At 55.8% G+C, this 23,045-nt stretch overlaps 1 protein-coding gene across 1 annotated transcript; it reads right to left on the bottom strand.

Annotated features, from left to right (window-relative positions):
- Positions 1-4,867: 4,867 nt before the first annotated feature.
- DNMT3L (DNA methyltransferase 3 like) lies at positions 4,868-23,037 on the bottom strand. Its single transcript, XM_061193745.1, has 14 exons — positions 22,877-23,037; positions 18,980-19,287; positions 18,683-18,772; positions 18,431-18,520; positions 18,052-18,096; positions 17,271-17,350; positions 17,083-17,195; positions 16,109-16,280; positions 14,529-14,616; positions 13,338-13,426; positions 10,999-11,074; positions 10,397-10,536; positions 6,955-7,040; positions 4,868-5,033 (listed from the first exon to the last, which is right to left on the bottom strand). The coding sequence occupies exons 1-14, from the start codon at positions 23,035-23,037 to the stop codon at positions 4,868-4,870; spliced, it is 1,704 nt and encodes a 567-aa protein (XP_061049728.1).
- Between the last annotated feature and the right edge of the window lie 8 nt (positions 23,038-23,045).

Raw genomic sequence — 23,045 nt, 5'->3', positions numbered from 1 at the left:
GTCAGGACCTCCAGCGCTGGGTGAAGTCAGAGCTCCACGACTGTTCAGGGACGAATGAATGAGTGGCCGGAAGGAGGGAAGGCAGGCGGGCGGGCTCCACCTTCCAGTTCGGCCCTAGTCTCCCCCCACCCAGCCTTGCTGCCGCATCCTTTGTCAGTCCTGGGCCACCTGCCGCAGCATATTTGCCTATTAAAGGCTCTGAAAAGCCCACCGCGTGGAAACCAGTTCGTCTTTGCTCCTCCAAGCGTGTGGGGCTTGTCACTCTTTTTTGTTTTTTGTTTTTTCTGGTCTGGGAAAGGCGGCGCGGAGCCCCGGAGCTAGGGGCAAACGCCCTGTTTCCTTCCTTGCCCACCCCTCCCAGTCTACACGGCCTCCTCTCTGCAGGCCCAGCTGAGGCAGTGCTCCCCCGCCCTCCTCCCGCACCGGCCAGGTACGTGCCGGCGAGGTGAGTGGGTGGAGCCATGAGGCAAGAGGCCGCCCGCGAAGGGCCTGGGCTCCCAGGCACCCCACCTCAGGTCTGGAGGCTCCCGTCGGGTGGAGCAGGTGCCAGGGGTGTGTCCTGCGGCCCAGGCTGGTGGGGATGCTGAGGCCAGCCTTTGGCGAGCAGGAGAGGCAGGGTGTAAAGTGAGGGCAGAGCCCAGGGGGGCTCCCCTGGCCCCAGCCACCTGCATGCTGTCATTCTTTCAACAAAGATTTAGTGCCCACCTACCACACGCGGCCTATGTGAGTACTAAAGAGAAAAGCTTAAAATAAGAGAATCTCTGCCTGGTGGAAATGAACATTTCTGTGGCGACAAGAGCAAACAAGACAAGGAAGCAAAAGAGCTGGGCTGGGAGATGGGGATGCTGCTGAGGAGGAGGGTGGGGGCTGCAGGTGGCCAGGGAGGGGGGGGGACTGCGGTCCTAAAGCGCAGGGGCTTCACCCCTCCCAGGTCAGGCTGCAGGTTGGGGTGGGGGATTTAGAGAGGCCAAGCAGGATCTATCCTCCCTTTGGTGGGGGGGAGGAGAAGGGACAGGGGTCCCGGCCAGGACTCCCATTCAAGTGTCCAGTGAGGGCACAGACAGCCTGAACTTGGGTGGGGGGCATCAGGAAGGGGTTGAAAGATGGGGGCCAGGAGGAAAAGTAAGATCTGGCCAGGAGAACCAGGCGTGGGTATAAATCAGATCAGAGATGGGGTCTCAGGACGCTGCCCATCCCCAGAGCCAGAAAACCAATGCCGCATCTAGAACAAATGCAGCGGGGACACTTGGTGGTGGGGTGGTCACCGTATCAGGCCCAGCAGGGCTGGAGGGGGCGTGATATCGGTGGCCTTAGATCCCCTCCCCCGGGGTTGGCAGCAGCTGGCAGAGGAGGACCGCGTTTGGGGAGGGCCAACCCAGCGTCACTCGCAGGTGAGGAGGAAGGGACAAGGGACCGGCTGGGTCCGACACCTCCCGCCTTCCTGGGTCCAGTCCCGCTCCCACCAAGATCCCCACCCTACCCGCAGTGCTGGGGAGCGGGAGGGGTGGACCCCACACGCAACCTCGGGTCCTGGGGGATGGAGAGTCCCCCTCGGTTAAAGCCTCCCTCACAGTGTCGGCTCACGTGGAGCGGGGAAGGAAAGGTGCCCAGTCGGCGTCCCGGGCTGCAGCCCTACCGTGCAGCAGGGGCACGGCCCCAGGGCAGCGGGGGAGGGAGCGCGGGAGGCTTCAGGGGGCAAACACCACGGAGCGGCCGGCTGCTGTGGAGAAGGGGTCAGGCTTGGCTTCCTGGGCAGCCCTCCTCCCCGGACCCTGGAGGGCCAAGTGCTGCTGCCAGGCCCATCCAAGAGTGGGCACCCTGGGCCCAAGGAACGCGCTTTTTGTTGAGCAGGCAGGCAAGCAGTAGGGAGTGCAGCTGGGCTGGAAGGGGATATCCGAGCAGGACCGGGGCGGCGGCGGGGAGGGACACCCCGGGAGTGGACAGAAGATCAGCCCCAGGAACCTCAGACTGGTAACCCCTCTGTGCCTGTGTTTCCCCGTTTGCGAAGTGGTGATAGTTATAACGTCTTCCTCATAAAGCAGCTAAGTTGATACGTGGTTATTGTGAGTGAATACACATAAAGCATTCACACCAATACTGGCACGTGGCTTATAAACAGAGGATTTCAAGACGAATGAACACACAGAACAGCCCTCAGGAGGCTTCCTGCGGGTGAGGTTAGGTTTTCCTCTCTTGCCCTTCACCCGTGACTGTTTCTCAGGCAGCGGGGCGGGGGTGTGTGTTGTGGGGGGGCCGGAGAGAGAAGCCCACCCGGAAGGCTATCTAGGCCAACCTGGGAACCAAGCCGGAGTTGCTTCTGTGCTGAAGATTCAAGGCTCTGGGTGCAGACGCAGAAGCAAGACGCCATTACCTCAAACTCGGGGTTTAAAGCAACAGCAATGCACCCTCTCAAGCTCTGGAGGCGCGATGCCTGAACCAGCGCTTCTCGGGGGGCTGGAGGTGAGGGTCCTTCCTGACTCTTCTGCCCCGGGTGCCCCAGGCGCCCGCTGTCTTGCGGCTGCGTCTCTGCCCCCACGGCAATGGCCTTCTCTGTATGGGGTCAGGTCTCCTCGGCCACCCCTGGCGAGGGCCTTCGGGATCACACGTAATCCAGCACAGTCTCTCCATTTCCATCTCATCACAGCAACCAAGTCCTTTTTTGCCCTGTAAGGTGACATTCACAGGTTCTGGGATTTAGGACAGGAACATCTTTCTGGGGTCATTATTCAGATGACCACAGGGGGTCACAAGGGGCCTCTGTAGGTGGGATTAAATACTTAGAGGCAGAATCTCAAGGTGTTTGAGAGAGAGCAGAAGATATAAAGCTGCTTTGAGAGGCTCTGGGCCCCGCCTGGGAGCAGGCTGACATAGAGCTGACACTGGCAGATCGGGCCCCTTGGCGCTGGCTGCCTTGGGTGGAAGCAGCTGTTCCCAGCCCTGTCCCGTCAACCGCCGACACAAGTGCCCGTCTCTGTGGTCAGTTTGGTCCCAGTGCTTGGCCTCCCTGGAGGGTCTCATCTGTGCTCAGATGCTCCTGTCCCCACTGGCCCTCCGTGTTTTCTGGGGCTGCCATGACCTTGGTTTCATTACAGACCTTTAGCCCCTGGACGGGAGACCTGTGACATCAGAGCCCGGTGTTGTCCTCCTGCTAGCCTGGAGAGAAGGTCTTCATGAAGATGAAGATGCTTCTATCGGCCAGGGCTCTCCGTGTGTGTGGGGGGGTGTGTGTGTGAGAGAGGGAGGGAGAGAGAGAGAGAGAGACAGGAAGAGAGACAATTTATTCAAGGAATTGGCTCATGTAGTTATGGAGGCCTGATAAACCCGCAACCTGCAAGGTGAGCTGGAGGCCCGGGAAGAGTCGTCCTCGCAGAGAATTCCTTCTTTGCTCAGGGAAGATTAGGCCTTTGATGGCGTGGGACTGTCTCAGTCTGATGCGGTCACTACAGTGAAATTCCACGCACTAGGCAGCTTGTAAACAACAGAAACGTCCTGCTCGGAGTTCTGGAGGCTGGAAGTGGCAGGTCAGGTACTGGCAGGGTCGGGTGAGGGGCCCTTTCACGGCCACACACTTCTCGTGTGTCCACACGTGGGCAGGGGTGAGGGAGCTCCCTGGGGCCTCTTTTGTAAGGGCACTAATCCCATTTTGGAGTCACCTCTCAAAGGCCCAACCTCCTAATGCGATCACCTTGGAGGTTAGGTTAGGTTAGGATCAACAGATGAGTTCAGACCACAGCACCCACCCGCACTGTGGAGGGTAACCTGCTTTACTCAAAGCCCACTGATTTAAGTATCAATGTAATCCACAAAGCCCTTCACAGAAACCTCCAGGATAATGTTTGAACAAATGTCTGGGCACCGTGGCCCAGCCAAGTCAACACATAAAATTAACCATCACAACGTCTATTCTATTTCAAGATACTTTTAAAACACCCTTCAGAAAGTCCAATTGTAACCCCACCTTTCTTCCACAAACCACTATCAGCACCAGCATTGGTCCCAAGCTTCCCCAGGTCACAGTGTAGCGCCCAGGACAAGCAGAATCTATGTGCCTATCTGAGTCTGCGTCCCTTTGGGGAGTTTTCTGGTTAACCTGGAAAGGCCCCTTTGGGATTCATCACACGTGATTTGAAGCCAGCTCTGTGAATGCTCCAATGGTCGTGTCCTCACCAGAGCCCGGGGCGAACTGGGACCCTGCCTTCTGGAGGCAAGTCCCTCTGGGTTAAGGAGGACCAAAGGTCACATGCTTCACTAGTGGACCTGGCCTTGGCCTCCGTGCCCTCTGTTCAGCCTGTCCTACTTGGCTGACCGAGTGGACATCTACACTTTGCAAAGGTTTGGGATGTTTCCTGTGGCTCTAATCAGGGTGGGTGATTTTAACCATCAAGGCACATGGCAGCCGTGACGGCATCGGCTACGTGTACAAATGGCACAGGTGCAGCGCGTGGTTATAACAATGTGTCCTGCTCGTCTTTCTCACATACTTTCCTGTGTCCTACAGAATAAAATAAAGGCTGTGCTTATACACAAAAACACCAAAAAATGACCCACAACGATCATAATAAATATATTTTAACTTCCCAACTGGCACAAAGAAACATTTCCAGCAGCACAACGTACACGATAATGTCAGGGTCTTGTCCACCGTTAGACCCGAGGCTTCGCCCCTCCCACCAAGGGTCATGGTGGGGTCAGGGCCCTGTATCTCCAGACCCAAAGGGATGATGGGTCTGTAGCAACTACGGGAAATCCAAAGTTAAGCAAATAAAATAATAATTTGAAAAGGAAAAAAGAGACAATGTAAGGAAAGTTGTCTTTGTTCTAGGAAAAGTCTTTTTTTTTTTTTTTTTTTCACAGTATAATGACTCATTTATAAAGAGGAAGTGAGTTCTGTTGAAAAATACTTGAAATATTCTCTCAGGGGGAGAAAACAATTCTTCACCAGCATGGCTGGGCCCTGGGTGGGGGGCTTTGCTCTCTGCCTGTCCTGAGCCAGCAGGGATAATTCCTCCTGGGAATCCAGAGCCGAATGCCTGCTGTGAAGGAGAGCGCGGGCTTGGTACCCACCCAAGGGCTCCTGGGAGACCGTGGGCAGGGCGGGCACCTGGAAAGCTGGGGGGTGCCAGTCTCACTAGATCACCCGAGGTCTCTGAGAGAAAGACCCCACCTGCCTTCTGTGAGTTTTTCACCCCATGGTAGGATGACAAGCATGTCCTAGGCAGTAGGGGACGATGGCTCCCACACCCCTCCCAGGGAGGGGCCTGTCACTCGAGACGGGTGCACAGAGGGTCCCCAAGGGCAGACCACCAGCGCAGCTCAGCAGGTCTCACTTTCAGGGTGGAGAGGCCACCACGGAGCAGAGCCACAGAGAAGGGAGGGTGGGACTTGCGGGCAAGGTTGGTCAAGCGGTGTTCCATGGCCCTCCTGAGGGTCCTGCTGCACCCGAGCTGAGCACGGCTGCCTGCGGGCCCCGGGCTGCCTGTGCCGGAGGGCCACGCAGCGGGCACCCCGCTCGTCATGTGATGCAACCCTGGGGACTCAAGTCTCGCAGATGTGGCGCCTGGCACCTCGCTGGACTCGGGGAACATTTCTCGGCTCAGTTTGGGGGGGGTGGTGAAGGCCACGGACAAGGTGCCAGAAACACACAGCGCCCCTCCTGGTGCCCTCCCTGCCCGCCTCCGTGGGGCAGCTCCACTGTCCAAGGGAGGCGGGTGCTGTCTGAAGGCAGCTGCCCATCATCCCAGCAAAACCGTCCCTCCTTCCAGTGAGGGGGGTCTCCCTCACGACTGAGACAATGTGAGCCTGAAGGGAAGCACCTGCTGCATTCCTGGGGCCCAGGCCCTGCCACCCACCTCCAGGGGAGAGAAGTGGGGAGACACCGTGGAGGAGGTGGGGTGACCCTCAGGTCTTCCGAAAAGATAATGTTTCGGAATCTGCTCCACCTGGCTCCCCACCTCCCCGCTACAGTCCTGGCTGGGGGCCTGTTGGGCGCCACAGCGTGAGCGGGGAGAAGGCTGGCACTGGGAGGTGGTGAAAAGAAGTTTCCAGGCGCTGTCAGGAGGAGGACCCATGACTTACTGTCCTGGAAGATGCAGGCAACGTTGGTCCAACACAAGGGCAAAGGCCAGATGCATGGGGCTTGGGGGAGGAGACAGCCTTCTCCTCAAGGGCTCTGGGGGGCAGTGTGTGGCAGGGACAGTGGAGGAGGGCAGGGTCCCGGGAGCAGGAAGGCTGCCTGGAGCAGCGGGGTGGCCGGACCAGGGCTGTGGGTGTGCAGGGGTGGCGAGGGGACGTGCGTGAGAATCGCCAGTCCTGAGAATGTTCCAGGAGCACAGAAGGCCGTGTGTGCGTGTGTGCGCGCCTGTGCACGAACGCGTGTGTATGCGTGTGCACTTGTGTGTGTGTACTCGTATGTGTGTGTGCACGCATGCGTGTGCGTGTATGTGTGTGTGTGAAAGCCCAAGGCAGGCCTGTTTGAGGGGCTGAAAGAAGCTCAGTGCGGCCCAAACGCACACAGTGGGGTGCCCGTGAGGATGTGGGCTTGTGTGAGTGTGTGCTGTGTGTGTGATGAGTGTGAGCCTGTGGGCGAGTGTGTGCTTGTGAGCGTGGGGCTGTGCGGGGCGAGGCAGGTGCCCGGAGCCTGGGGAGTGGGGACCGGGACCGGGGCACACGTGCCGCGTGGCTCCCATCCAGGGGTTCGTCCGGAGGTGAGACGCTCAGAAGGCACCAGTGCAGAAACAGGGAGAAGGTCCCCAAAGTGGAAAGGGGGCACCGCTGACCTTGAGCTTGTCCAGAATTTGTGGGGCGGCCCCTGACCTGGGCACAGAGGCTGCCCCGGGCACGGCTCTGTGTAGAAAACCCTCTGCTCTCTTGCACTCTCAGACTTGTTTCCCTAGTGAACCCGAAGCAGCCGGTGTCCCTCCAAGATTCCAGGGACCACAAATGCACAGGAAATACCTCTTCACGGCGGGGATATTGCTCCACACGTGCACGGCGTTCTGGATGGTACTGCCATGGACGTCCTGGATGGTCACCGGGTCAGCCTGAGGGATAAAAACATCAGCTATGAACTGGGGGGACCCACAGGCCTCAGCCACCGTGGGCACCACACCTGAGCCCAGAACAGCGTCCTGGGCCTCCCAGACCGATTATGTCTCCCAGTCGACATTGCTTACATGTCACATCTTTTTTCCTATAAATCACCTTATAAGGAAAAAAGCCGAGATGTTATTTTAGACCTTTTAACTGGTAGATTATTTTCACTCCCACAGGTCACCTGGCCCAGGGACTCCCCGCCTGCTCCACGGCAGAGGTGGATTCCCATGAAGGACAAAGAAGTCCTTGCTCTTTGAGCCAAGAGATACATCATCTCAGGCAGATAAGAGGCTTTGTGGGCAGACAGCAGTGTTTCCTAAAGGGCCGATGCTTCACGATGCCCACAGGAGCCAAGGGAGTGCCTAGATCCTGGGACCACAGTCTCCCTAGAAAGCACCGGAAGGTCACGGAAGGAGGGGCTGGGGGGGGAGCCGTGGCAGGAGGGAGGTCATCCAGTCCCCGACACCCAACCAGGTGGCCTGAACTCTACCTCTCCGGACTTGGAGTGGTGCGGCGTGCAGAAAGGCCCACATGGACCGTTCCCAAGTCTGACCATCCCTGGACACATCAGTCTCCTCCCGTGTCCAGACACCTGGCCGGGAGGAGAGCTCACACCTGGATGTACCATCAGGCGCAGGGCAGAAAGAGACAGTCCTGTATTGGGCACGTCTAGCTATTGCCTGCCATCAGCAGGAATGTGGTTCCACAGCAAGATGGGAGCAGTGATAGGACGTGTGGGAAGGTCTCTTTTTTTATATAAATTTGGACTTTAAATTTATTTATTTATTTATTTATTTATTTTTGGCTGTGTTGGGTCTTCGTTTCTGTGCGAGGGCTTTCTCTAGTTGTGGCAAGCAGGGGCCACTCTTCATCGCGGTGCGCGGGCCTCTCACTATCGCGGCCTCTCTTGCTGCGGAGCACGGGCTCCAGACGCGCAGGCTCAGTAGTTGTGGCTCACGGGCTTAGTCGCTCCGCGGCATGTGGGATCTTCCGAGACCAGGGCTCGAGCCCGTGTCCCCTGCATTGGCAGGCAGATTCTCAACCACTGCGCCACCAGGGAAGCCCGGGAAGGTCTCTTTTTTGCCTACTTCTGATTTGGGACCAATTCCGATCTACCAAATGTGCTCACAAAACAATCAAGAGCCAGTATCCTTGCTGCCCTCCAAGTTTGCTGATGGCTGGCACCCAGGTTTGGAGACTGTGCTTTTTGTCTGGACTCATGATTACTATTCATAGATTTTTCAGTAAACAGGTCACCTTACAAGCCTCATCATGACTGCTGGTATGTGGTGACATGTCAGTATTTAAAAATTCCAGGCTTCCTAAAAGGGAGAAATAACCACGGATGCGGAAGAAAGTGAGAGAATCGTGAGGCCACTTTGCTCAACCCTATGAAAATGATTTTTAAACTTTAATTAAACGGGTGATATTCCGGGAAAACATAACTTACCAAATTGATCTCAGAAAAGATTGAAAATCTTAACAAATTAGTTCCCACAGAAGAGTTGGTCCCATTTTAAAACAATGGCAACAACAACCAATCCCGGCAATTGCACAGGAAAAGTCTGTCAAATTTTAAAATATTTTTATGAAGCAAACTTAACATTGACATCCCAACCCAATAAAAATAGCACAAAACAAGAAAACCTCACACACCCACGTCTCTCGTGCTCGTCAAAGCAAAAAATCCTGCAGGAAATGCTGTTCACCAGATTTCAGCAATCCGTCAAAACAGCCATACACCACGACTAAGTGGGCATTTTCCAGGAATGCAAGGACGGATCACTATTAGGAAATCTATTAGTATATTATATCCTATTAATAGATCTAAAGAAGGAATTTATCTCCTTAGACGTAAAAAAGAACATTTGACAGAATCCAACAATTATTCTTGATAAAATGGCTCAAAAAATAGAAATCAAGGGAAACTTCTGGAAATTTCCTTAACATAGTGAAATTTATCAACCTCGACCTCAAAGCCAGCATCAGCTTAGTAGAGAAACACTGGAAACATTTACGTGAAAGTCAGGAACCAGGCAGGCATGTCCCATCACTACTGTGATTCAATGTGAGACAAGAGAATGTATCTGAGGTACAAAATTAGAAAGAAAAAACTATCACAACTTGCAGATAATCTGCTCAAATACCTAGAAAGTCTAACTGAATCAACTATAAACCACTATCATCCACAAAGTAATCCAAGAAGGCAGCAGAAGCTAAATTAATGTAGAGAGATCAATAGTTTCTTGAATCAAACCAGTAAGATACAAAACCAGTAAGATACAAAATGGAAAATCCCAACTGCAGAGGAGGGAAGAACAGGACATTTGGGAGCCAAGGCGAGGGAAGGCAGAGAGCTGGGGACACCCCGTGGCCGGGTGAGGGAAACGGCAGCTCGGCCGCCGGTGGGTCTGCGCGGACACCCTCCCAGGGCAGTGGCAGCATCCCTGAAAACGGAAAGTGGACCCCGCAATCTCACTTCCGGGATCCACCCCGCAGACGTCCCCACTCACGCCCCCTCCTCATAGCATTGTTTGTAAGAGCAAGAGATTGGAAACAGGCCAACTATCTGTTCCCGGGAACAGGTTAAAGGCATTTTTCACATCCATACAAAGTAAAACTGCACAAAACAAAACACATACATCAAAACAAAGAGTGAGAAGGGTACTTTTCCAACAGAACGATTTCCAAGGTAACGGTTAAGTGAAAAAAGCCCGACGCAGGGCAGCGGGGCGGGCAGATGTGCAGGTTTGTGAAGACGTCCTGGAGATGGCCAAGGACCCGAAGACAAGTGCAGTGGGGACAGCAGGGGTGGGGAAGCCAGGAGACTTTCACTGCGGGGACCCCGGGCCTGGCCTGGGGCTGCCCTGTGTGGGGGTCAGCTGGGAGGGACGGGCCAGCTCAGCCCTGGACAAACCGGTCACTGAGTCCAAAAGTGGCTGCTCTAATGGTCAGGACTTGGGCCTGGGGACAGAAACAGCAAGGCTGTCGGTGCCCCAGGATGGGTTTGAGTGTGTGTGTGTGTAACTGACCGGTGCACTGCGCACTGCGGTGTGCGAGTGTGATGTGTGTGCACGTGTGAGTGTACATGTGCACAGATGGGGTGGCGGGGAGGAGAAGGACATGACCCGAGGTGGCGGGATCTTAAATCCAGAGCAGTGCAAAGACACCGTTGGGACCTCAGTGGTGAGACGGCCCTCGCGGGCCCTGTGAACTCTGAAAACCCAGGCCTCGGGACCGGGACCTAAGCGGTGCCCCGCAAGGGCCCCAAGTGTCCCTCGGGGAGGCTGCGGCCCTCACCCACCTCCAGAAAGCGAGTGGCCACGATGCGGTCATCCTTGGTCAGCACCAGGTTGTCCACGAACATCCAGAAGAAGGGCTGGGGGCTGCCTGGCCGGGGTCTCGCGTACTGCAGGATGCGGTGGAACTGGTACAGGTACCATGCTGGGGTGGGGGGCAATCAGGTGGGTCTGGGCTCTGCCTGGAGGGACCTGGGACGCAAGGGCGGGGCTCTGGTGGGGGCAGGGCCGCCTGCTCCCTGCAGCCTTGAGGGCACAGGCGGGCCGGGTACGAGACAACGCAGGTGCGGGAGGCTGGGCGACGCCCCACAGGGACACACAGCCCTGCGGACGGGGTGGGAGGGGCGCCAGGCCGCCCTGGGGTGACGGACCCACTCGCTGTCTTGGTTGTGGTGATGGCTCACAGGGTACGCACTTCAGAACCCACCACGCTGTACTCACTGAATACGGACAATTGACGTATGTCTCTGATACCCCCGATAAAGCTGATTTTTTAAGAATGCAGAGAGTTTGCAATTCCTGCCCTCCCTGAGGAGGGCTGGGGTGCGTGGGAGGGCGTGGCGGACAAGAGGCTCTGGAGTCTGTGCAGAATGCCACGGCCTCTTACCTGGGGGATGGTCGCAGGCGTGGCCCAGCGGGGGCGTAGAGCCGTAGGCCAGGTCGAAGGGGCCCCATCCTTCCACCTGCAGGAGAACACGGGCGGCTCAGGAGGGCAGAGAGCTCCTCCCCCTGGGGCCGGTCACCTTGTTTGTCTGACCGTGTGATTCAGGCTGACCCTCATGGAAGGGGTCGGGGGGTGGTGAAACCCACCAGGTCAGACCCGCCCCTTGGTTCAGGGGGTGCAGGGAGCCCCACTTTCTCTATCATCTCAGGGAGGCCGGCCCTCAGTAGAGCCCTGGGAACCCGAGCGTTGTGATTCCTTTGTGCTGGGCGTCGCCCTTACAGACCCTCCAGGGAGGGTGACACGGGGCCCCCAAGGATTCATGCGGATTCTGTGTGTTGCTGGGAAATACAGGTGGAAGCCCTGATGGGTCACTGGGCAGCAGGCAGCCTTCCCTGGCGAGCGCGAGCCGCCCCTGCTGCACCTCCCCCGCCCCCCAGCCCCGTCCAGGCCCCTACAATCCCACCTGAGCTGAGACGCTGAGGATGCCCTTCCCCCATCAGGGGCCCAGGTGACTGAGGGACCCGGTTAGAGACTCTAGCCTGTGTCATTCTTCTTGAAAAACAATTGAGAGACCCAAATACTGGATCCCTGGCTTTCTGACAGCAGCCCATCCAGAGCAGACGTGGCTTCCCTGGACCCTCCCCAAGTCACTTAACAGAAGCCAACACCCGACGTTAGCCCCCGGCCTCACGTGCCCCTGACCTCACGTGCCTTGTCGCAGTCAGCTCTGACCCTGACCCAGGCGCGCTCCTGGTGGCAACTGGGCACCGGGCTCCAGTGAAGCCTGCTGACCGGCGCAAGTACAGCAGGGGGTCTGGACAGCAAAGGGGCAAAGGGGCTAGAGGAGGTGAGCATGGGCTGGGGGCCCGGGACCCGCATCCCAACACTCTACACCAAGGTGGCTACTGAAATGACCCCAGGAAAGGTCGTGAAGGAAGCAAGGTCTTAGAGGGAACACCCCGCTGTCCCCGAGAACCCACCAGTGTGCACTTTAAATCCCCCGAAACCCACAGCCAGGTGTGGCTGTATAGACGTGGAAGCCGGACACCCCCATCTCTAGGGTGGGCTGCACGGTGGGAAAGCCCATTTTACAGGCCTCGTGAAAAAGGAGTGAAGCCAGGACTGGTCGTTGGGGAACCGAGCGATGATGACACACGTGAGCCACTGTCACCCCTGAGACGTGAAAGCTCATTACGGGAGGGGGTGTCTAGACCCTTGGCTGCGCCAGCGAGAGCCCCTCCATGTCTGATCTGTTCTTGCAGCTCTGCTACTTGGGGAGGGCTCATGTCACTCTCCGGTCCCGCCTTGACCGTCCTGCCCTGGGAGGGAGGACCCCGCCCTGGGGAGCCTGGGACGAGTGTGCGGGTGGGCGCAGCCTCCAGAAATGCTTCCTGGTGGGACGTCCGAAGGGGCCGGAGGGGCAAGAAGAGAGCTGTGCTGGGCTTTGGGGCAGGGCAGACCCCAGGGGGATGGAGGAGGGGGGCGTCTCCAGTCTCAGCCAGAGAGGAGGGCTGGCCCCTGGGACACGGCCCCCCGGCCAGATGGGGAGCAGAGCTGAGAGGCCCTGCCGGCAGCCGGGGGGCGAAGTGGGTCCCCCCACATTGGCTGCTTCCTTGCTGCCACCTTCTATGGCCAGTGCTCCGGCCCCTCTGACCCCGTGTCCGTGGGTGTCGGGCTCTGGGGATGACAGGCTTTAATTCTCGTGTGAGAGGCTGTGTGGGCGAGCGGGTGACGGATCAGGCCTTCCTGCCCTGAGGCCACAGAGGAGGTGTCCTGGCCCTCTCCCATCTGCAGCGGCTCCCGGCCCAGATGCTGAGTCATTTTTAGGCCCTTCCTCCAAGGCCGCTGTCCAGGACAGCAGGAAATAGCCTTCGAGGGAGCCAGAACGTTTCATGACAGCGCTCGGAGAACGTTTTCAAACAATCAGTGGTGGTTGTGTTCAAGACTCAGCACTTTATTTTAGAGGGGGGGCGGGGGAATCCCCCTCCCTGGGCGGCACCATCACAGGTGGTGGGATAGCCCCTTGGATTTCAACACGTCGGGCAGGAGGTTTGGCCAATGGTTCTCCTCTGGGCGGTGGGCAGCGGGGGGCCGTGGACATGCCTCTCTCAGCTCTCCCACCGTGGGGGGGGTCGACACCCCCCAGGTGGGCCCTGCTGGGGACAGAGCATCCAGGCTGCACCTCCCCCTCCTCCTCCTGTCCAGTCCCCCCCCCCGAAGCACACCCCCCCCCCCGCCGTCTGCTCTCACGTTGGTGCCTGGAGGAACACAGCAGTACTTACGTCCCTCCTCACTACGTTGGTGACATCATCCAAATGCTTCAGTTTTCCCAGCTCAGAACCATATTCCAAAAAGCCCAAACTCATCAGCTCTGCGTGGGGAGCAAAGGGGACAACACAGGGCTGACGTTGGTTTTTGACCCCATGTGGAACTAAAGGGCTGCCGTTAGCAAGCAGACTTTATCTTTTCAACGGCATGACAGGGCTGAGCAGGCAAACTCCGCCGAGTACTGATTTCAGAAAGTCAAGCAATTTGTTGCAGAACCAGGCCCTCCTGGCTGCAATGTCACTCTCTGGGTTAGGAAACCACTGGGTGATGGCAGTCCCTGCTGATGTCACCTGGTCGGGCTGTGTGACACGGCTGAGTTGCAGGGGAGTTTGCAGCCTGGGCATGGGACAACTAGCCCAGAAAGAATCTTAACAAATTGAACTAAGGATGCATCGTCTGGGCAGGGACTTGAAGGCTGGGCGGCCATGGGCTTCCTTCAGGGGAAGGCTGTGCCTACTCTGTGCGTCTCAGCCCCCAGGTCCCTAACATGGGTGTGCATGAGGCCACTGTGACCACACTATGCAAGACACGGGACGTAGTGCCAGAAGCGGGGTGGACCCCCCCCCATTCCATTTGGCCAGAGACAAGGAGTATTTTCATGGATTCTTCTTACATCTGCCAGGCCCAGGAGAATCCATAGGATTTCCAAAGGCACCAGCAGGTGGGGTCTGCTCAGGGTACAGAGGGGCAGGACACCCAGGCAAGGCTGGAATGCAGCACGTGACCAGCCTGGGCAATCTGGGAGATTTGGGTAGAGAGGAAGGGTGCAGGGAGCCCTGAGAGGGGTGGGGCAGCCCTATAAGGTGGCCAGGTATGTGGAGGTGTCTGAGGTTTGGTGGCCGTAGGCAGGGCTGTCCTAGGCAGAGGGCCTGGGCCCCATGGCCCTCACTACAGCATTTCACACCCACCGTCTTGCTACGTGAATTTTCTTTCCAAGGCATCTCTGCTGAAGGAAGGAGCCCCAGGTGCTCCTGCAACCCTCCCCTCCTGAAAATGACCCTCAGGCCCCCAGCCTCAAACATGCAGCAAGTGCAACATAGGGGACATTTCGACCCCGCCCACCGCCCACCCCCCCAGTCCCCCGTGGGTCTCGCTCCAGGCAGACCCATCTTCCATTGTCAGTCCTCAGACATCACTGTACCCACCTTTCTTGATGTTCCCAAAAAGGGACAGCACCCGGACGGGCTCTCTCTTCCACACGGGCACAGTTTTGTACATCTCAAGGGGACTCTCCTATTTATTTTTTAAAAAACATGACGTTCTGATGACTGCTTGGTTATAGAGCTCATGAGTGACAAGAAAACTTCTTTCTGGCTCTGCAGAAGCTTTTCCCCTGATGAATGACGACACACCCGCCGAGGCGGCTGGCCCCGCCCTGACTGCCCTGACCCCCAGGCCTCCGTGAGACCCCACCCATCCCCCAGGACGAGGGCTTCTGCCCTCCACACCAACCCCCCAACCTGGGCCATCTCTAGCAAAGGAAAGGCAGGTGCGAGGGGATTTTCCTGATGGAGAAAGAAGATCATTCTATTTCGAGAGAAACCACTTCCCTTGTATTTCTTGGGAAGAGTCTCAAACCTGGGGGATTCTGAATACCCACGGCCATGGAATTCACCCGACCCCTCTCCGTCCCCTCTGCGGGCTCTGAACGTGGGCCTCAAGCCACACAGCACCCCTGAAGGTTACCAGTGTCAGGCGTCTACCAGGCCAGGCCTGAGCCAGCCCCTGAGTCCTGCCATGAAGGAGCCGGGCTGAGACTAGAGCCAGGCCGCCCCGGTGAGCACTCAGCCCTGCCCATCACGTGGCCACCCTCCCTCTGTGCGCCTCTGTCCCCTTCCTTCCTGTTAGACGACACCAATCATTGCATTTCATGTCACCCTAATCCAGGATGACCCTACCTTAAGATTCTTAACTAAATTGCGCCTGCAAAGACCCCATTTCCAAAATAGGCCATGTTCACAGGTAACAGGGGTTAGGACTTGGATGTATCTTTGGGGGACAGAGCTCAACGCACCATGATGAGCCCATACTCCTGCCTAGCTCCCGGCTCCCGGCCTTGATCCTGGAAAGGACCCACGTCCGTGCCAGCCGTCCGGGCTGGACCAGGAGACCCTGCCCGGGCGTTTGCTCCCATTTGCTGGACCTAGAGGCACACCTCTGCTGGGCCCCCCTCCTACGTCCTACAAATGCCTCAGTCCCAGGCTTGGAAGAAACAAAACTGCCATGCGAAAGTGATTTGTAGAGGGACTTCCCTGGTGGCGCAGTGGTTAGGAATCCGCCTGCCAATGCAGGGGGCACAGGTTCGAGCCCTGGTCCGGGAAGATCCCACGTGCCGCGGAGCAACTAAGCCCGTGCGCCACAACTACTGAGCCTGCGCTCTAGAGCCCGCGAGCCACAACTACTGAAGCCCATGTGCCACAACTACTGAAGCCCATGCGCCTAGAGCCTGTGCTCCGCAACAAGAGAAGCCACCACAATGAGAAGCCCACGCACCGCAACGAAGACCCAACGCAGCCAAACATCAATAAATTAATTTAAAAAAAAGAAAAAAAATTTAAAAAAAGAAAGTGACTCGTAGAAGACAGAGAGCATCTAGCGGACAAAGAGGAGATGGGAAAAGCGCATTTGCTTAAAAGCCCTTAACTTCATTGCGTAAGGGAGCGGACGGGCATTTTGCAGCCCGTCACCAGAGGAAAGGAACGCCGAGCACCCGCTGTGTCCTCACCGACTCCCGGTCGCAGAAGGCCTTCAGCCACCCCCGCCACTTCTTCCTCCTCTGCAGCAGCCCACTGCGGGGGAAGGGCAAGCACAGGAAGCAGACCCAGTTACTCATGGCATGCACTTTCCCCGAGGCCCCGGGGCCCACCAGGCTGTCGACGCACTGGAAACAGTAGCACCTGGAGTCAAACAGAGAACCACAGCGACAGGACTACCACTGCCTTGGCCGCCAGGTGAAACCCCGGTGGTCCCGCAGGCAGACGAGAGCCTGCTCCTTGCCCCGGAGTGAGGGGTGGAAGCCACACACGGGCTCAGGTGAAAAGACGGAGCTGGCAGGGGCGGGAGGCGAGGCTGTGGCCCGGGGAAGGGGGACCGGTCCCTCTTGGGGACCCAGAGCGACGGGAACCCAGCCATCTGCAGAAGACAGCAGGGGAGCTGTGGGCAGTGACAGATTTCAAACACTCCCCTAAGCCAGCTGGCTCCCTCCTCCAAACTCCAGATCCTGAGAAGCCAGGCAAGATCTCTGCAGGAGCACCCACTACGGGGTCGGGTCGGGGCTGCAGACTTGGGGCGGGGCAGCAGTAAATACCAGGATGGCCCAGAAGGACTGAGGGGAGGGGACCACGGGTGAAGCTCAGGCTGGCATGTAGCAGGGAATGAATACGCCTTGCCTGACCCCAGCCGCGTGGGTTTCCTGTCACTGCCCTACTTAACCACGGAGGGAGCAGCTATGTCTTGGCGATAAAAACAGAAAGAAAAATCACAAGCACAGATCTTCTGACACCCCCCTCCCCTAAGTCAAGGCTATACACTAAATGAAACATTTGAGATGGAAATGGAAAGCTTTGGAGAAAGTCATACTTTTGGGGGGTGAACCCCCTTGGACTCCAGGATGTGGAGCTGAGAAGAATGGGAGTTTCCCAGGCTTGTGGGCAGTGGTCCTTCACCCCTTGCCCGGACCCCCGGGGCCCCTGGCCTCACCGCGTGCAGTCGGGGTTTTCGCAGATGAGCAGCGTCTCTCCCGCACAGCATATGGAGCAATAGGACTGGTACCCGTCCTCGTCGTACAAGAAGAGGCACTCCAGGAACTTGTCCTTGGTGAGGGCAAAGCCAGGCTGCCTCCTCTGCTCCAAGGCCTCCACAGAGCCGCCCCACGCCTCCCTGCTTACCTTGCAAGGAGTGCACATCCCTCCCTCAAACAGAGGGTGCTGCGTGTGCACCTGGAAACTTCCACAGCAGATACATATGTCTGAGGCGAAAACCCACAGGGCAACATGTCACGATGCCGTCAGGCACAGCAACAGACTTAGGAATAAGTTTAACAATAACAAAAAAAGTGCAAGACGTGTACACTGAAAACCACAAACTAGTCTTGAAAGAAATGAATGATCGAACAGATGGTAGGGCATCCCATGTTCATGGATCAGAAGACTAAACAGTGTTAAAATGGAGAGCCTCCCCAAATCTGGTTTTGAGAAACCAGATCCTTCTCAAAATCCCAGCTGGCCTTTTCCTTTCTTTCTTTTTTTTTTTTTTTTTTTAGAAATTGCTAAGATGATCCTAAAATTTATATGTAAATGCAGGGGATCCAGAATGGGCAAACCCAAAGAGAAAGAAAGTAGATTCGTGGTTGCCTAGGGTTGAAAGAGGGGAGGCAGAGGGATGAGGAATGAGGACTGACTGTTGATGGGTACCAGTTTCTTTTGTGGATGACGAAAATGCCCTAAAATTAGATTGTAGTGATGGGTACGCATATCTGTGATTACACTAAAAGACACTGAAATGTACACTTCAAATGAAGTGTCAGCGTCCTTGGGACAGGTGGAGGGGATACGAGCTGGGCACCAGCGGCGTCCACTGCCCTCTTCCAGGGATGGACAATGAGTGAGGCTGCAAGTCTTTCCTCAGCTGGCTGACATCCCTTCACCTGGGCAGGTGTGCGATGCTCACCTTCTATGTCTCGCTGGTTAACCTTGACTTCATATGCAATAAGATCTGGAAAAGAAAATAAGTAGCCCCTTCCTCTGCCTGTCTCCTAATTTAAACACCTCAAGAGATGAGCCTCACAAGTCCTTGGCGAAGGACTTCTGAAGTCACAGGAACCAGAGGATCAGCACCGCCTCCCCACCCCCCCACCCCCGTCCCCTCCACCTTTCATGGTGACATGTTAAACATCTGAGCTGGTGGGGTGGGGTGGGGGAGGCTTTGAGTGGGGCCCTCCTGCTCCTGAATGATGTGGGAGTATTCCAGAGGCCGGGAACCCTAGACACTGCCCAGGCCTGGGGTCAGCACCCCAAGTGATGGATCCAGTACCTAAATGAGCCCTCACCTCTGCGGAGCCTGGGTGACGGTGGGGATGACCGCTCACTGGAGCCCACCAGGATGACGTCCATGCTGTGCTCTGCTTCTGGGTCCAGGACTGCAGCAGTGGCCATGGGGACACCAAACCAGGAGACAGGACGCGCACCAGACAGGGAGAAAGTGTCCCATCAGCCTCCGTCTTGGAGCCCCAGACCCCCAGCACGGGGACTGAGCAGACCACCCAGCCCGGCCCCTACCCACCTCCCAACATGACACTCACCCCTCTCGACCCCCAGGGTCAAGGAGCAGGAAGACCGGTGGGGAGTGCCAACCTCGAGAGGGGACTCGGTGGGCGCGGTCAGGTGGGCCGCTTCTCCCCACAAATGGGAGGGCAGGGGGCCTCGAATGGCCCAGAGTCCACCACGGCCCCTGCCTCCTTCTGTGTCCTCCCTAGCTGTGCGCCCCTCAGCCACCCCCATGCTCCTGCCGCCCCACTGTCCCCCAGACCCCAGCCTGTGGTCTCTCCCGCCCAACCCTCAAAGGCAGGGGGACTAAGAAGAAGAAGAAAGGGCCTCACTGATTTCACAGGGCGGGGGCCACGGCTCCCCATCCAGCAGCGGGGCTGGGTCAGGGTCCGAGTCATCCAGGGTTTCCAGGCTCAGGGTTCCCGGGGAGGAGAGGGCCATGGAACCTGGGAAGGGGCCTTCCAGAAACCAGCAGGAACCCGGGGTGCTGGGCCCGCTGGGCGTGGGGGGTGTGAAAGGTGACGTGACGTGCGGGGGTGGGGGAGGGGGGAGGGTCGGGGGAGCCCTCAGGGCCACTGGGTGTTGGCTGGAAGGGTGGGGGTTCGTGTGGGTGTGCTCCTGTTGGGTGGGGTTAGGGAGTCTGGGGAGGGGGGAGGGGGAGGAGAGTCCCCAGGGGGGGGAGGGGTGAAGAGAGCCTTGCGGGCGGGGTGAGGGGGCTCAGTAATGGGGCACTGAGTGCGGGGGTGGGGGTGGGGGGCTTAGGGGCGGGGCTGAGGTCTGGGGGGAGGGGGCAGGAGGGCAGGTGTGGGCAGAGGGAGTTCAGTGGGCTTAGGGGCGGGGCTTAGGGCTGGGGGGAGGGGGCAGGAGGGCAGGCGTGGGCAGAGGGAGTTCAGTGGGCTTAGGGAGCTCAAGGGTGGGGTTGGAGGTGCCGGGTGAAGGTTGGGGGGGAGTTTACTGCGGTGGGAGGGGCCAAGGGGCAGTGGGGGGGAGGGGCTCAGCTGGGGCCTGGAGGGGGCATAACTCCCCCCCCTCTGCTGGGGTGTGGGCTGGGGCTCCCGACCTTCCCGTAAAAAGCTCAGTGCGAGGCTGGGGGGTAACTTTGCAGTGAGAAACCTGACAAACACAGCTCTGCCAGGTGGTCAAGGTCGACGTCAAGAGTGGAGTGGACAGTACTGCCCTGGAGGCGCTGAGATGAGGATGGCCTGTCACCTCTGTGGGCTCCCTCCCCACGCATGACCCTGCCTCCACCCGTGAGAAAAATACCAGAAAATTCCAGGGGAGGAACAGCGTACAAAATACCTGCCCAGGACTCTTCAATACTGTCACGCTCATCAAAAGCAGAGAAAATCTGAAAAACTGTCACAGCCAAGAAGAGCGTAAGGAGACATGATGACTAAATGGGACAGAAAAAGGACATTAGGGGAAAACCAAGGGCATCTAGTAGACTATGGCTTATCAGTGTAGTGAATGTTGTATCAGTATTGGTTCATTAATTGTAACAATTGTATCACACTAATGCAAGATGTTAATAATAGGGGAGACTGGGTGGGGTTTTGGGGAATTCTGTCCTAGCTTCACAAATGTTCCGTAGATACAAACTATTCTAAAATAGCTTCTGTTTTTAACAACACAGTATTATTGACTATAGTCACCATGCCGGTACATTATATCCCTATCTATGGGAATTTATTTATAACTGGAAATTTGTATCTTTTGACCCTCTTCACCCATTCGCCCATCCCTCAGTCCTCACCTCTGGCAACCACCTTCTCTGTTTCTATGATTTTTTTTAAAATATTTATTTATTTATTTAGCTGCACCAGGTCTTAGTTGTGGCATGTGGGATCTTTAGTTGCAGCGGGATCTAGGATCTATTCCCTGACCAGGAATCGAACCTGGGCCCCCTGCATTGGGAGCGCAAAGTTGTAACCACTGGACCACTAGGGAAGTCCCAGGTTTGCTTTTTTTTTAATTCCACATGTAAGTGAGATCATATGGTATTTGTCTTTCTCTGTCTGACTTGTTTCACTTAGCATAATGCCCTCAAGGTCAATCCATGTTGTCACAAATGGCAAAATTTCATTCTTTTTTATGGCTGAGTAATATTCCATTGTATACATACACCATATTTTCTTTATCCATTCATCCATTCATGGGCACTTAGGGTGTTTCCATGTCTTGAATACTGTAAATAATGCTGAACATGGGGGTGCAGATATCTTCTCAAATTAGTGTTTTCCTTGTTTTTGGATGAATATCCAGAAATGGAATTGCTGGATTGTATGGTAGTTCTATTTTTTCTTTTTTGAGGAACCTCCATACTGTTTCCCATGGTGGCTGCACCAGTTTACATTCTCACAACCGTGCACGAGGATCTCCTTTTCTCCACACCCTCCCCAGCACTTGTTATTTCTTGTCTTTTTGATACTAGCCACTCTGACAGGTGTGAGGTGGTAACTCACTGTGGTCTTGATTTGCATTTCCCTGATGAGTGATGTTGAGCACATTTTCATGTACCTGTTAGCCATCTGTATGTCTTCTTTGGAAAAACATCTATCCAGATTCCTTGCCTAGATTTTATATCAAATTGTTTGTTGTTTGCTATTGAGCTATATGAATGCTTTATATATTTTGGATATTAACCCCTTATTAGATATATGATTTTCAAATATTTTCTCCCATTCAGTACATTGCATTTTCATTTTGTTGATGGTTTCCTTTGTAGTGCAGAAGATTTTTTAGTATGATTGTAGTCTCATTTGTTTATTTTTGCTTTTGTTGCCTTCACTTTTGGTGTCAAATCCAAAAAATCATTGCCAAGACCGATGTCAAGGAGCTTACCACCTATGTTCTCTTCTAGGAGTTTGTGGTTTCAGGTCTTATGTTCAAGTCTTAAATCCATTTTGAGTTAATTTTTGTGTGTAGTGTAAGATAGTGGTCCAGTTTCATTCTTTGGCATGTAGCTGTCCAGTTTTCCCCAACACCATTAATTGAAGAGACTGTTCTTTCCCCATTGTATATTCTTGGCTCCTTTGTCATAAATTAATTTTCCATATATACGTGGGTTTATTTCTGTGCTTTCTATTCTGTTCCATTGATCTATGTGTCTGTTTCTGTGCCAGTACCATACTGTTTTAATTACAGTAGCTCTGTAATATAGTTTGAAACCAGGGTGTGTGACACCTCTAGCTTTGTTCTTCTTTCTCAAGATTGCTTTGGCAATTCATGGTCTTTGTGGTTCCACATAAATTTTTGGATTGTTTTTTCTATTCCTGTGAAACATGCCATTGGAATTTTGATAGGGGTTTCATCGAATCTGTAGATTGCCTTGGCTAGTATGGTTATTTTAACAATATTAATTCTTTCAATCCATGAACATATCTTTCTAAATATTTTAGAATATTTATTCTACAAGAGCTTATTAAAACTTTTTTTAGTGGAGGGAAGAGAATACTGATGATGACAATGAAATCATTTTCCCCATGTTTGAGTACATTGTCTTGATTGCCTTCTCCTCTTTTTACTTAGTTTAGCTTTGTTTTTTAACTAGGACACCAGATTAAAAATTATTATAAGGACCAGGAGTGACTGGGGTGCAGGCCTCTGTCACCTGACCACACCACCCAACTCCCATGTCACACCCCTGCTCCCCACTCTGCCCTGTCCATGTTGTTCCTGTAACAGAAGGGGAATGTGGGGATTCCAGGGGCCCATTCCAGCTCCACGGAAGGGACTATCTTCTCGTTGTTGGACCCAAACAGCAGGGAGGGCGTCCTGGGGGCAAGATCACCTGGCCTGGTGACGTAGAGCAGAGGCTCCTGGAAGGTTCCACCTAGGGTACGTGGACAAGTACGGGGGTGGGGGGAACCCAGGACACTCCCGGGCAGGTGCCTTCCTGTCAGGGTCTCGGGTCACTGTATGCCCTGCTGCAGCTTGGCAGAGACCAGCACTGTCTGGGGGGGGCATGGGGTGGGGGGGCCCTAGTGGTTTGGAAACAGGCCTCAGAGGAGCTGGCCTCTTGGTGACCAGCTCAGTCTCTGAGGCCACCACCAGCATCAGACCCTGACATGTCAGGACCCTCTGCCAGCCAAGGGTACCCCTGTCCTCACCCATGGACACCCCAGGAAACCGGAAAATCACATGCATGGGAGCAAAGGGCAGGACACAAAGCAGGCCTCCATCTCCATGGGGACCACCTGCCAGCTCAACCTCCCCCTATGGCCCCGCACCCAGCAGTGGCCACGCTCTGCGAGGGGCAGTTCTGAAGCTTCCTGGGTGAACCCCAGTCCCTCCCAACCCAGCCCAGGCTGCCTGATACCCCTGCCTTCCCTGGCCGGGACTTCTGCAGGGCTGACGTGGGCCCAGTGAGGACCTGCTGACGCCCCTGCATGAGCCTCC

Source organism: Eubalaena glacialis, chromosome 6 (genome assembly GCF_028564815.1).
Source record: "Eubalaena glacialis isolate mEubGla1 chromosome 6, mEubGla1.1.hap2.+ XY, whole genome shotgun sequence".
NCBI lineage: Eukaryota > Metazoa > Chordata > Mammalia > Artiodactyla > Balaenidae > Eubalaena > Eubalaena glacialis.
Note: the sequence above shows the minus strand (reverse complement) of the source record. Positions and strands in the feature narration are given on the sequence as shown.